General features: G+C 45.5%; 1 protein-coding gene across 1 annotated transcript in view; it reads left to right on the forward strand.

Moving 5' to 3' along the window:
• Positions 1-13,324, forward strand: part of LOC126278289 (solute carrier family 22 member 16-like) — a 224,849-nt gene that overhangs the window by 125,460 nt on the left and 86,065 nt on the right. The window contains exon 3 of the mRNA XM_049978299.1: positions 1,620-1,786. Within this exon, the coding sequence (XP_049834256.1) occupies positions 1,620-1,786 (167 nt within the window). The remainder of the gene's footprint in view (positions 1-1,619; positions 1,787-13,324) is intronic.

Here is a 13,324-nt window from a genome sequence, read left to right on the forward strand (position 1 = left end):
GTCTTTACACAGATCTGTGAAACTACACTACTGGCCATTAAAATTGCTACACCACGAAGATGATGTGCTACATACGCGAAATTTAACCGACAGGAAGAAGATGCTGTGATATGCAAATGAATAGCTTTTCAGAGCATTCACACAAGGTTGGCGCCGGTGACGACACCTACAACGTGCTGACATGAGGAAAGTTTCCAACCGATTTCTCATACACATACAGCAGTTGACCGGAGTTGCCTAGTGAAACGTTGTTGTGACACCTCGTATAAGGAAGAGAAATGCGCACCATCACGTTTCCGACTTTGATAAAGGTCGGATTGTAGCCTATCGCGATTGCGGTTTATCGTATCGCGACATTGCTGCTGGCGTTGGTCGAGATCCAGTGACTGTTAGCAGAATATGGAATCGGTAGGTTCTGGAGGGTAATACGGAACGCCGTGATGGATCACAACGGCCTCGTATCACTAGCATCGAGAGAACAGGCATCTTATCCGCATGGCTGTAACGGATCGTGCAGCCACGTCTTGATCCATGAGTCAACACATCGTGACGTTTGCAAGAGAACAACCATCTGCACGAATAGTTCGACGACGTTTGCAGCAGAATGGACTATCAGCTCGTAGACCATGGCTGCAGTTACCCTTGACGATGCATCACAGACAGGAGCGCCTGTGATGGCATACTCAACAACTAACCTGAGTGCACGAATGGCAAAACGTCATTTTTTCGGATAAATCCTGGTTCTGTTTACAACATGACGATGGTCGCATCCGTGTTTGGCGATATTGCGGTGAACGTACATTGGAACCGTGTATTCGCCATCGCCATACTGGCGTTTTATCCGGCGTGATGGTATGGGGTGATATTGGTTACACTTCTCGGTCACCTCTTGTTCGCATTGACGGCACTTTGAACAGTGGACGTTACATTTCAGGTGTGTTACGACCTGTGGCTCTACCCTTCATTCGATCCCTGCGAAACCCTACTTTTGAGCAGGATAATGCACGACCGCATGTTGCAGATCCTGTACGGGCCTTTCAGGATACAGAAAATGTTCGACTGCTGCCCTGGCCAGCACATTCTCGAGATCTTTCACCAATTGAAAACGTCTGGTCAATGGTGACCGAGCAACTGGATCGTCACAACACGCCAGTCACTACTCTTGATGAACTGGGGTATCGTGTTGAAGCTGCATGGGCAGCTGTACCTTTACACGCCATCCAAGCTCTGTTTGACGTATCAAGGCCGTTATTACGGCCGGAGGTGGTTGTTCTGGGTTCTGATTTCTCAGGATCTATGCGCCCAAAGTGCGTGAAAATGTAATCACATGTCAGTTGTAGGGTAATATATTTGTACAATGAATACCCGTTTATCCTATGTATTTCTTCTTGGTGTAGCAGTTTTAATGGCCAGTATTGTAGTATGATTTCAGGGGTGTGACAGAGCAAGCAGAAAGCAAAAAGAAACACCAGTGTGTTACGGAGAAGCCAGAAAACCTACGATAGAAGAAAAAGTGTTTACTGTAGAGTGTCAATGTGATTTTGTCCTCGTTTTGTTATAGTGCTTCAGAGTATCAGTATGCATGGGTGTTTCACCACTGGTTTGGGGTCCTGATGCAGGTGTGTACAGCAGCTGCGAGCGATACTCGGATGACCTGGTGGCGGCTTACATCCAGTGGCAACGTGACCACAGGCCCGCAGCACGGGCACAAGAGGCGCCTGTCATCACCTGTGACCAGGGCTGGCACTACAACCTCTCGGCCCTGCCAGCTACCATAACAAGTGAGGTAAGGTGCACTGTTTGTCTGGGAGTCCACTCACTTGTGGAAAATGAAAAAAACAATTAGCACATCCAGACCTGTGATTTCCAAGGGGGCGGGGGGCACTCATAGCAGCAGTTGGGAATAGAATTATTGTGACTCTGTGGATTTTGTACGAACTATTTATTCACTGTGAATGCTCGTACTCAGTATTTTAAACTCTGTAGAGTTGTGGGATTGACAAAGGCAGTACTGGTGACTCAGTTTCAGTCTCAGTGGGGCTGCAACAAGCTGGATGAAAGCTATGAAGACTCACTGTGCACATCAGGTTGAGGTATATCCCAAACGTGATGGTACTCCGAGAGGACATGTCAGTCATCTCAATTTCAGATGTCAGATATTTATAGATTCACACCCGGACAACATAAGGCTTCTTCTACTGTAATAGACTACTAGATATATTCAGTATTCAATTCTCATTGGATTTCACACCAGAATGATGGGTATGTTGAAATGATTTAAAAGATATTTGAGAACAGAAAACACAACATATTTTTTACTTGTCTTTTACAAGGGCTATTTAGAAAGTAGGGAACGTTTCCGTCTGACGCCGTTAAGCACGCGCCGATCGAGTATATTTTGGTATGTGCGTGCTCGGCAGCTCAGTCGGCATCCATCCGTGACAGCGGGAATATCTCTGCGCATCTGTTTTTTTCGATTTCCGAATTTGAAATGTGCGCTGCAATCTAAAATCCCGCCAGTTGTGAGTGCGGTCTGTGATACGGTTTTTGTTGGCAAAAAACCTAAAATCTATAGAAATTTATCGTGAACTGTGCGAACTGTACGTAAACAATGTAATGAGTGAATGTTCCGTCCGGAAATGGTGCATTAGGCTTAAAAATGGCCGAACCGACGTTCACGATGAAGAGAAGAGTGGACGCCCGAGCATTGTGACTGACAATCTTGTCGCTAAAGTTGATGAAACGATCCGTGAAAACTATCGCTTCACAATAACAGAGCTTTCGCTTTCTTTTCCACAGATTTCACAGACTTCGTTGTTTGAAATTGTCAATCAAAACCTAGGCTGCCACAATTTTTTTGCTCAATGGATGCCCAAAATGCTGACAGAGCACTATAAAGAACAACGAATTGGGGCAACATTGACATTTCTGGAGGCCTATCACAAATATGGTGATGGATTACTGGATCGAATCGTAACTGGTGACGAGACTTGGGTGAAACACGTCAATTGCGAGACAAAATTACAATCCATGGAGTGGGGGCACACAAGTTCCCCCCACGCCACCCCCCCCCCCAAAAAAAAACAAGAAAATGTTTGCAAACCTTGTCAGCAAGGAAGTTGATGGCGACAGTGCTTTGGACACAAGGTGTGCTTCTTATTGATTTTCTCGAACGTGGAGCAACCATAAATTCTGCCTGGTACTGCCAACCTTTGAATCATCTTAGAAGAGCGGTTCAAAACAAATGCAGAGGAAAGCTGACGTCCACAATTTTCTTTTTCCAGGACAATGCCCGGTCTCACACGGCAAACCGCACTAAAAAACTCCTTAATTCATTCAAATGGGATATTTTCTCTCATCTGCCCTACAGCCCCGATCTTGCACCAAGCGATTTCACCAGCCGGGGTGGCCGAGCGGTTCTAGGCGCTACAGTCTGGAACCTCGCGACCGCTACGGTCGCAGGTTCGACTCCTGCCTCGGGCGTGGGTGTGTGTGATGTCAGTAGGTTAGTTAGGTTTAAGTAGTTCTAAGTTCTAGGGGACTGATGACCTCAGAAGTAAAGTCCCATAGTGCTCAGAGCCATTTGAACCAAGCGAATTCCATTTGTTTCCCAAGATGAAGAACTGGCTTGCAACGCAGTGCTTTGATGAGGATGCGCAGCTCGAGGCAGGCCTGACTCACTTTCTGAAGTCTCAGGCGGCAGACTTTTACGACGAAGATCTTTCAGTACCTGTCCACCCTTATGATAAGTGCCTCAGTGTGGTTCGTGAATATGTGGAAAAGTAGTATGTCAGTCGCTCTTTCAGATGTATATAATAAAACATATTTCTTGTACTTATTTTTTTTTTAATGCCGAAACGTTCCCTGCTCTCTGAATAGCCCTCGTATATAAATGATTTCCATGAAAGTTCTTTGTAGTCCTGGATTCATTTCTAGTTTTGTATACTGAAGGCATGCTAGTGATTCTCGTTATTTTACCACTTAACTTCCTCCTTTTTCATCAAACATATGATTTAATTCAGCTTTGGTTTCAGTTCATTACTTTTGGCAACTGTGGTAAACATAACGACTGGCTCAAGGAAGCTCCTGCTCATAATTTTACAATTGAACTTGTTCTAAAGATCAACACAACTGCCTGCCAAAGATATTGCACCCATCAGGTACAGTTGTATAGCCCATTGATGGCCCAGGAAAATGAATCTTTTGAAATAATTCATTCACAAATTAAGTTTTTTATGTAAACAATAAGTGCAAAGATGCAAATAAATAAAATTGAAATAACTTTTTGAAACATTAGAAATCTATATTCTGATTAGAAATTTTTTTAATAATTACCTGTAGTTTGGATTTGACTAAAACGCTTGCACATGTGTTATTCACACAACTATTTCTTCAGAAAGGAATGTGCAGTGATATAATTGGACTCCACATATGAAAATGACAAAATAAACAGATCAGTAGCATGTTGCAATTACAAATGAAGAGACCGGTATCTGATGGAATGAAGTCCCATACTCTTATAAATATTAAAACCACCACATAAACTTATTGTCCACTATGTATTATATGGCAGATGCGCCATGAGTGATGGTGATTGTTGCACCCAGACTGTCAGGCACTGTTTGGTACGAACTTGACCAGGAGGAAGGTATCTTATTTTTAGGGTTCCTCCCTCACCCCACCACAATTTATCTTGTCTTAAATGATGTAGTAAAAGAAGCACCCAAATTTATGAATGGCACAAATTCTTGTTTAGAGATGGTTTTAGATCCTGGATTGGCATTAGTTGTGGTTGTTTGTGAGTTGACCAAAAGTGTAGCACATACTACAGTTAATCAGGTAGCTGTGTACACAACTGAATCCAGGCTAATGGATGTGCGAGTGGGCTGATCAAGCCTGCAGTGGCCATACATGTCTGGTGTTTGTTGAGAGAATACTGAACAGTGCAGGAGACTCTGGAATCTAATTTTGCCCATTCTCCTGGTGTTCTCACAATATTACCAGATTAAGGCATGTTTCTCACAAGGCGTGAGGTGTCCTTCAAGATGTTACACAGCTGTGGCTGTCATGGTTGCCATACGCGTCCTGCAGAGTTTGTACATGGGACATGATGCGGTCACGACTAGACTGCTCTACCTTGGGATTGATATTCACAGGCCATTTAAAACAACAGTTGAATGTTGCATGGAACGCTGCATAATTGTCTTTGTGATTGTTCTCATACTCACATATTGTTTTCTGTGAGTCTCATCATACTGGAGACCCTCTATGGATTTAGAACAAATCAACTGAACATTACCAGACAGGAAAAGCTACCATTAGTTATCATACTTACATGAAGTATAAAAACAAAAAAATATGACAAGAGCTCATCTACTCACACTGATAATTATATGAATTAGGTACTTCCTTATTGTTGAACGTACATATAATACCAGAAAAACATCTACTAAACTTCCGCTTATTCTGCTCAGCTTCTGTTTTTATGCAATAATTCAAAGTAAGATCTGTTTAACAGAAACATTAGAGTTATCAAGACTTTATGTCCCTAAGTCCAAACACCTTTTGATAAATTCTAGAAGATGTGGCTAATCTATTCTTTTACTTTATTTCTGAAAATCTGGATTTTTCAGTTTCCTGCATGGTTGTCTTTTTTATCAATAAAATTTGCTAAAAATAGTCTTGATCACATAAATCTGTAACTGGTGACCGGTTTTGATCTGTTACATCTCTCTAGAGCAGCCTGCTCAGCCAGCGTAGCTCCTGCCACCATCATGGAGTAAGAGGACTGAAGACGATCGAAGTACAATAAATTAAAACCAGTCACCAGTTTAAAAGCATTACATCTGTACTTGTACACATCCATCTTCTCTGCACACATGACAAGTAATGTAAGAGAAGCCAAGAGGGGCAGCACCACAGCAACTGGCCTTCCGTGACACAGAGGTGCACAGTACACAGCTAACGCAGGCTCTCCTGTTTCCAGTAGTGATGTAACAGTTACCTTAGCAACCGAGTACTCACTCACTGGCTGGCTTGTGTCTGGCCTACACGCCATATGCTTTGAGTCCCTGGTTGCCTTACGTTAGGGCAAAACTTTCACACTTTGACTTACTCTCTAGTGTTTTTTTCTTCTTCTTTATTGTAATTTTGCACCTCTTACAAAGGTGGGCTGACAGCGGATAACTCTACTCTGCTCTTCAGCCACAAGCATTTCAATAAAAGAGACAATGAAGAGAAAAAGGTAACAGATGGGTGGTTAAAAACAGTAGAGACAAATATTTAAAAACACGAAGCCGTTCACACTCGACGAAAAAACACGAAAAACTGTCAGCACTGTGCACAAACACTGATGACTGAGACGGTGCAGGTGAACGAAGGCGCGTGACGCCGAAAAACACTGAACACAAACATGATGGCACACACACGAGAAATTGATGGCGATGATCTCCGGCTCACGAACGTCCACTTAGTGTGTGCGAGTGCAGGGACCTGCCAAGAGGGGAAGAAGGTAGTGGGGGAGGGAGAGGGGAGATCAAAGCAGCCAAGGTCAGAGAAGATGGGGGAGGAATGAAGGTATGGGGTAGGGGACGCCCGGATGAGGAGAAGGGGAGAGGGAGGAGGGAGGGAAGGGGGAGAGAAGGGAGAGAGGGTGCCCATAGGAACAAACACAGGAAGAGGGAGGGAGTATCAAAGTTAGTAGGAGGGGTAGATGGAGGGAAGGAGGCCACATCAGGGAGGGGGAGCTGGCGGAAGCCACCTTGGGAGAGGGTATGGAGAGTGGAGAGATGGAGAGCAGGTGGGACGTGGAAATACAGGTGCGGCAGTGGATGGGGCGGGAGAGGATGGGAGAGACAAGCGGGTGAGGAAGATCGAGTTTACGGGAGGTGTAGAGGATCTGTATCCGTTCGAGGAAAAGGAGGAGATGGAAGAACGGAATAAGGTCGTACAGGATCCACATGGGGGAGGGGAGACAGATGCGATAGGTGAGGCGGAGAGCATGGCGTTCTAGGATCTGAAGGGATTTGTAAAAGGTAAGGGGAGGGGAGAACCAAGCAGGGTAGGCATAGCAGAGGATAGGGCGGATGAGGGATTTATAGGTATGGAGGATAGTGGAGGGGTCCAGACCTCAAGTACGGCCAGAAAAGAGCTTGAGGAGACGGTGTTGGGAGCGTGCTTTGGATTGAATTGTCCAGAGGGGGGGGGGGGGGGGTCCAGGAGAGGCGACGGTCAAGGGAGACGCCAAGGTACTGAAGGGAGGGGGTGAGGGCGATAAGATGGCCATAGACGGTGACATAGAAATCGAGGAGGCGGAAGGAAGGGGTGGTTTTGTCTACAGTGATCGCCTGGGTTTTGGAAGGATTGACGTTAAGCAACCAGTAGTTGCACCAAGTGGTGAATTGGTTAAGATGTGACTGGAGAAGGTGTTGGGAGCGCTGCAGGGTGGGGGCGAGGGCAAGGAAGGCGGTGTCATTGGCGTACTGGAGAAGGTGGATGGGGGGGGCGGGTGAAGGCGGCGGCATGTCCCCCGTATACAAAAGGTACAGAAGAGGGGAAAGGACAGAACCTTGAGGCACACCGGCGGAGGGGAAGCAGGTGTAGGAATCCGTGTTATGGATAGTGACGTAAGAAGGACGTTGGGAAAGAAAGGTCCCGATCAGAGGGACGTGGTTAATAGGAAGGGAGAAGATTTGGAACTTGAAGAGGAGACCGGAATGCCATACATGGTCATAGGCGCGTCCGAGGTCAAGGGAGAGGAAGATAGCGGAGCTCTCTAGTGCTGATGGTTTAGAAGAAATAACACCCACTAAGGTCTTTCACACTCGCTGACAGAACTACATAAAGGTTATTCTATGAGTTTTCGGGATTGCAGACGGATCATGTTGACTTCTTGCACAATATTTCGGCGGGTAACCGTTCAAGTGTCCGCCACTGAAAACTGCTAGTTCACGGTATAGCAAAAATTGGCGCGAAGACGCATGTGCATTGGCAGCCGTCACAGGAGCGCCCTCTATCGAAGTTCGAGCCCTCTGCAAACACTGTTCCACCTGTTGCACCCAGACGCATGTGTAAAGATGAAACTACAGTACATGTCCGCCCTCTGTCGGAACGCGCGCTTGCGGCGCTAAAAACAACCGTCAGATGTCGCCAGAAGTGTCATTATGGATAAAATGTTTTCTCTCAGAAGAAATTAAAGACATCAACGAGTCCCAAGCCTTGTCCAGTTGAAAACCGCCGTCACGATTTGTAAGATCTCGTCCTAAACGTGTTTCCGCTGATTCTGTAATTGCTGAATCCCAAAAGGATCTCGCTGGGGCGAAAATTTTTGTGGCTGAATTATCCATAGAGTGCCCTGTGGTAATATAATGATCACCTATGGCCGACTTATTGGGCTGTGAAAGGCAAGTATAGCGCTGATGTTTAACGCGCATTGTGCATATCGCCTTCCCCATGTAAGGTTAGCCACATTGGTAACGAATTTTGTAAATCCTGGCCTTCCGGAGACCCAGCTGGTCCTTTACTGAACCGGGAAGGGCACCAATATTCGCTGGTGGCCGGAAGATTACTTCAACCTGATGTTTACTTAGGATCCTGCCTACTACAGACGAAAGGTTGCCCACAAATGGAAGGAACGCCCTGGACTTGAACAGCTCTTCATCCTCTTGATGCTGTGAGTAGTAACGTCTCTTCCTCCTTAGAGCCGTACTAATATGATGTGGAGAGTAACTATGTTTGAACACCAGTTGTAAGTGTTCCAGCTCCTTCGTAACGCTGACTCCATCAGAAACAACATGTGCGCGGTGTGGCAACTTTCTAAGGTCGCCAGTAATTTGTGAAGGGTGATGGCGACTCGACCCTTGCAGACAGAGGTCCGTATGTGTGGACTTAACGGTAGTCGGAATTCCCTAATGACCCATCCACATTCCTACTAACCCAGACGTCCAAAAACGGTAAGCAACCATCCTTCACGATTTCCATCGTAAATTGGATGTTCTTGTGTGTCGAATTCAGTTGTAAGAAATGTGAAAGTTCTTCACCATGGGGCCACACTACAAATGTGACATTTACATATCGCCAGAAGACCCTCGGTTTAAGATCTGCCGAATCAAGTGCCCTTTCCTCACAGTATTCAATTAAAAAGTTTCCTGCCAGAGGGGAGAGGGGATTGCTCATGGCAACACCGTCCGTTTGCTAAAAATATTCATTCTTGAATTAAAAGTAGATTGAGGAAAATATAAGATGAAAAAGTGATGTTTTATCGGCAGTGAATTTATTGCTGATCAGTGACAAAGAATTCGTAAGAAGAACCTTAGTGAAAAGTGAGCTGACATCGAAGCTCACTAATAACTTAGTTTCATTGATTTGAAGTGATTTCAGTCTGTTGAGAAAGTCAACAGAGTTGTGAACAAAAGGTCTCAGTAGAGAGGCAAGATGTATAGCCAAATCATACGTGAAAGCGTCAGTATTAGTAACGATCGGCCGTAACGAAACTTTTTTTTTTTTTTTTTTTTTTTTTTTTTTTTTTTTTTTTTTTTTTTTTGAGTGAATCAATGTATCGGAAGGCTGACAAAGATCCCACAGGGGAAGTGGAAAGGAAAACGTCAGCGCTGCCGAATTCTTTCTCTATTTCGCAAGGAGTGACCAAAAGATTAAGACCTAATGGTTTTGTGCCACCCGGGTTATATGGTCTTCCGAAGATTCACAAGAAAGAGATTTCGTTATGGCCGATCATCAGTAATATCGACGCTTCCACATATGATTTGGTTATACATCTTGCCTCTCTAATGAGACCTTTTGTTGGAAAGGGCGCGTATCATGTTTGCAGCTCTGCTGACTTTATCAACAGACTGAAGTCCCTTTAAGTCAATGAAACTAAGTTATTAGTGAGCTTCGATGTCTTCTCACTTTTCACTACGGTTCCTCTAATGGATTCTTTGTCACTCCTCAGCAATAAATTCACAGCCGATAAAACATCACTTCTTCATCATATCTTTTCCTCAAGCAACTTTTTATTCAAGAAAGAATATTTTTAGCAAACGGACGGTGTTGCCATGGGCAATCCCCTCTCCCCTCTGGCAACAAACTTTTTAATGGAAGACTCTGAGGAAAGGGCACTTGATTCGTCAGTATTAGTAACGATCGGCCGTAACGAAACTTTTTTTCTTTTTTTTTTTTTTTTTTTTTTTTTTTTTTTTTTTTTTTTTTTTTTTTTGAGTGAATCAATGTATCGGAAGGCTGACAAAGATCCCACAGGGGAAGTGGAAAGGAAAACGTCAGCGCTGCCGAATTCTTTCTCTATTTCGCAAGGAGTGACCAAAAGATTAAGACCTAATGGTTTTGTGCCACCCGGGTTATATGGTCTTCCGAAGATTCACAAGAAAGAGATTTCGTTATGGCCGATCATCAGTAATATCGACGCTTCCACATATGATTTGGTTATACATCTTGCCTCTCTAATGAGACCTTTTGTTGGAAAGGGCGCGTATCATGTTTGCAGCTCTGCTGACTTTATCAACAGACTGAAGTCCCTTTAAGTCAATGAAACTAAGTTATTAGTGAGCTTCGATGTCTTCTCACTTTTCACTACGGTTCCTCTAATGGATTCTTTGTCACTCCTCAGCAATAAATTCACAGCCGATAAAACATCACTTCTTCATCATATCTTTTCCTCAAGCAACTTTTTATTCAAGAAAGAATATTTTTAGCAAACGGACGGTGTTGCCATGGGCAATCCCCTCTCCCCTCTGGCAACAAACTTTTTAATGGAAGACTCTGAGGAAAGGGCACTTGATTCGGCAGACCTTAAACCGAGAGTCTTCTGGCGATATGTAGATGACACTTTTGTAGTGTGGCCCCACGGTGAAGAAGAACTGTCACGTTTCTTACAACACCTGAATTACATCCACAAGAACATCCAATTTACGATGGAAATGGCGAAGGATGGTTGCTTACCGTTTTTGGACGCCTTGGTTAGTAGGAAAATGGTTGGGTCATTAGGGCATGCTTCCGTTAGCCCACATATACGGACCTCTATCAGCAAGTGTCACATGTTGTTTCATGAGGGACAGCCTTACGAAGGACTAGAGTATCTATAGTCAGGTTTCAAAGATTAGGTACTCTCCACATCAGATTCAAAAAATGGCTCTAAGCACTATGGGACTTAACATCTGAGGTGATCAGTCCCCTAGACTTAGAACTACTTAAACCTTACTAACCTAAGGACATCACACACATCCATGCCCGAGGCAGGATTCGAACCTACGATCGTAGCAGGCGCGCGGTTCCGGACTGAAGCGCCTAGAACCGCTCGGTCACAAGGCCGGCCCACATCATATTAGTACGGCACTAAGGAGGAAGAGACATGACTACCCACAATATCAAGAGGATAAGGAGCTGTTTAAGTCCAGGGCGTTCCTTCCATGTGTCGCCAACCTTTTGTCTACAGTAGGCAGGAACCTAAGCAAACATCAAGCTAAAGTAATCTTCCAGCCTCCAGCGAAGTATAGTGCCCTTCTCGGTTCAGTAAAGGAAAGGACAAGCTGGGTCTCCAGAAGTCCGGGATTTACAAAATTCCTTACCAGTGTGGCAAAGCTTACATAGGTCAGGGGATACGCACAGACCACGTAAGGTGCGTTGAACATGAGCCCTACACTTGCCTTTCACAGCCCAATAAGTCGGCCGTAAGTGGTCATCGTATTTTGTTTTCTTTATTGGATTTCGATTCCCCCCTAGAGGAGGGGCGGGGGAGGGGGGGCGTGCTGGCAGCAGCGCAATATGCCGCTCTGCAGTCTACAGAAAAGTTAAAAACAAAATTAGGTGATATCATAAAAATAAAAACAGGCGATAATATGGTGACTGATTGAAACTGGAACAAGGCGAAAAATTGCCAAGAGAATATAAAAATAAAGCGTCGGTGATGCTGATTGAAACACTTAGTAAATAGACAGGTACAATTAAAAGACACGGCAACAGTCTGGTTCCTGTTCACAACAGTTTAAAAGCTCACCTAGCCACAATATGGTGTCCATCCGCAACACTGACAGCAAACGCACAACACTGAACACGCACATAAAACAGCACTATAGAGGACTCGTGGCAGCAGTTGGGGGGGCGGGGATGATCTGGACCGATGAGGGGAAAAAGGGCGAGGAGAGAAAAGGAGAAAGGGGGGGGGGCGATGGAGGGAGAGGGCACAGAAAAAGGGGGATCAGTGTTGCGGACGCGAGAAATATGTGGGGAAGACAGTAGAGGGGAAAGAAAAAGGACTTCGGGGGGGGGGGGGGGGGATTGAGTCAAGTAATGGGTAGGGGGAGAGAGGATCCCAGGAAAAGGAGAAGAGGGTGGAGGGGAGGATCATAATTGATAGGAGGGATAAATGGAGGGAGAGAGGGCATCATCCAGGAGGGGAAGTTGATGGAAGTCACCTCAGGAAAGGAGACGAAGGGTGTAGAGGTGGAAGGTTGGGGGAACACAACTATGAAGGCACGGGAGCTGCTGGGGGTTGGAGACGAGAGGAGCAACCAGGGGATGAGGATGATCAAGTCAGTGGGAAGTGCAGAGGATGCAGACATGTTCAAGAAAAAGGAGCAGATGGGGGAAAGGAATGAGGTCATAGAGGGAGGGGGGGGGGGGGGTGGATATCAAGGCAGGACTGGCATAACAGAGGCTGGGATGTATTAAGGTTTTGTAGGTGTGGAGCATGGTAGAGGGGTGCAACCCCCATGTCTGGCCTGAGAGGAGTTTAAGGAGATGGAGGCAGTTAAGGGCTTTGGCTTGGCTGTAGCGGAGATGAGGGATCCAGGTGAGGTGGCTGTCAGTGGTGAGTCCTAGATAGGTGAGGGTGGGGGAGAGGTGGCCAGGACGAGTGCAGATGGTAAGGGAAAAATCAAGTAGCCAAAAGGAGTGAGTGGTATGACCTACGATGATTGCCTGGGACTTTTGATGAGCAACTGGTTACACCATGTGGAAAAAAGGTCAATGTGGTTCTGGAGAAGGCGTTGGGACCATTGAAGGAGCGAAGGCAAGGAAGACAGTGTCATCAGTATATTGCAGGAGATTGACCAGAAAGGGGGGGGGGGGGGTGGAGGTTGGGGCATATGTGCCGTGTACATGAGGTAGAGGAGAGGACAGAGCCCTGGGGCACACCCATGGAGGGTAGAAGGTGCAGGAAATGGCATTATGGATGGTAACATAGGAGGGGCAGTGGGGGAGGAAGGAGGCAATCACATGAACATAGCTGATAGGAAGGGCATAGGTCAGGAGTTTATACAGGAGACCGGGATGCCATACACAGTCATAGGCCTTTTAGAGGTCTAGGGAGACA

The sequence above is a fragment of the Schistocerca gregaria genome, chromosome 6 (assembly GCF_023897955.1).
Source record: "Schistocerca gregaria isolate iqSchGreg1 chromosome 6, iqSchGreg1.2, whole genome shotgun sequence".
Taxonomy (NCBI): domain Eukaryota; kingdom Metazoa; phylum Arthropoda; class Insecta; order Orthoptera; family Acrididae; genus Schistocerca; species Schistocerca gregaria.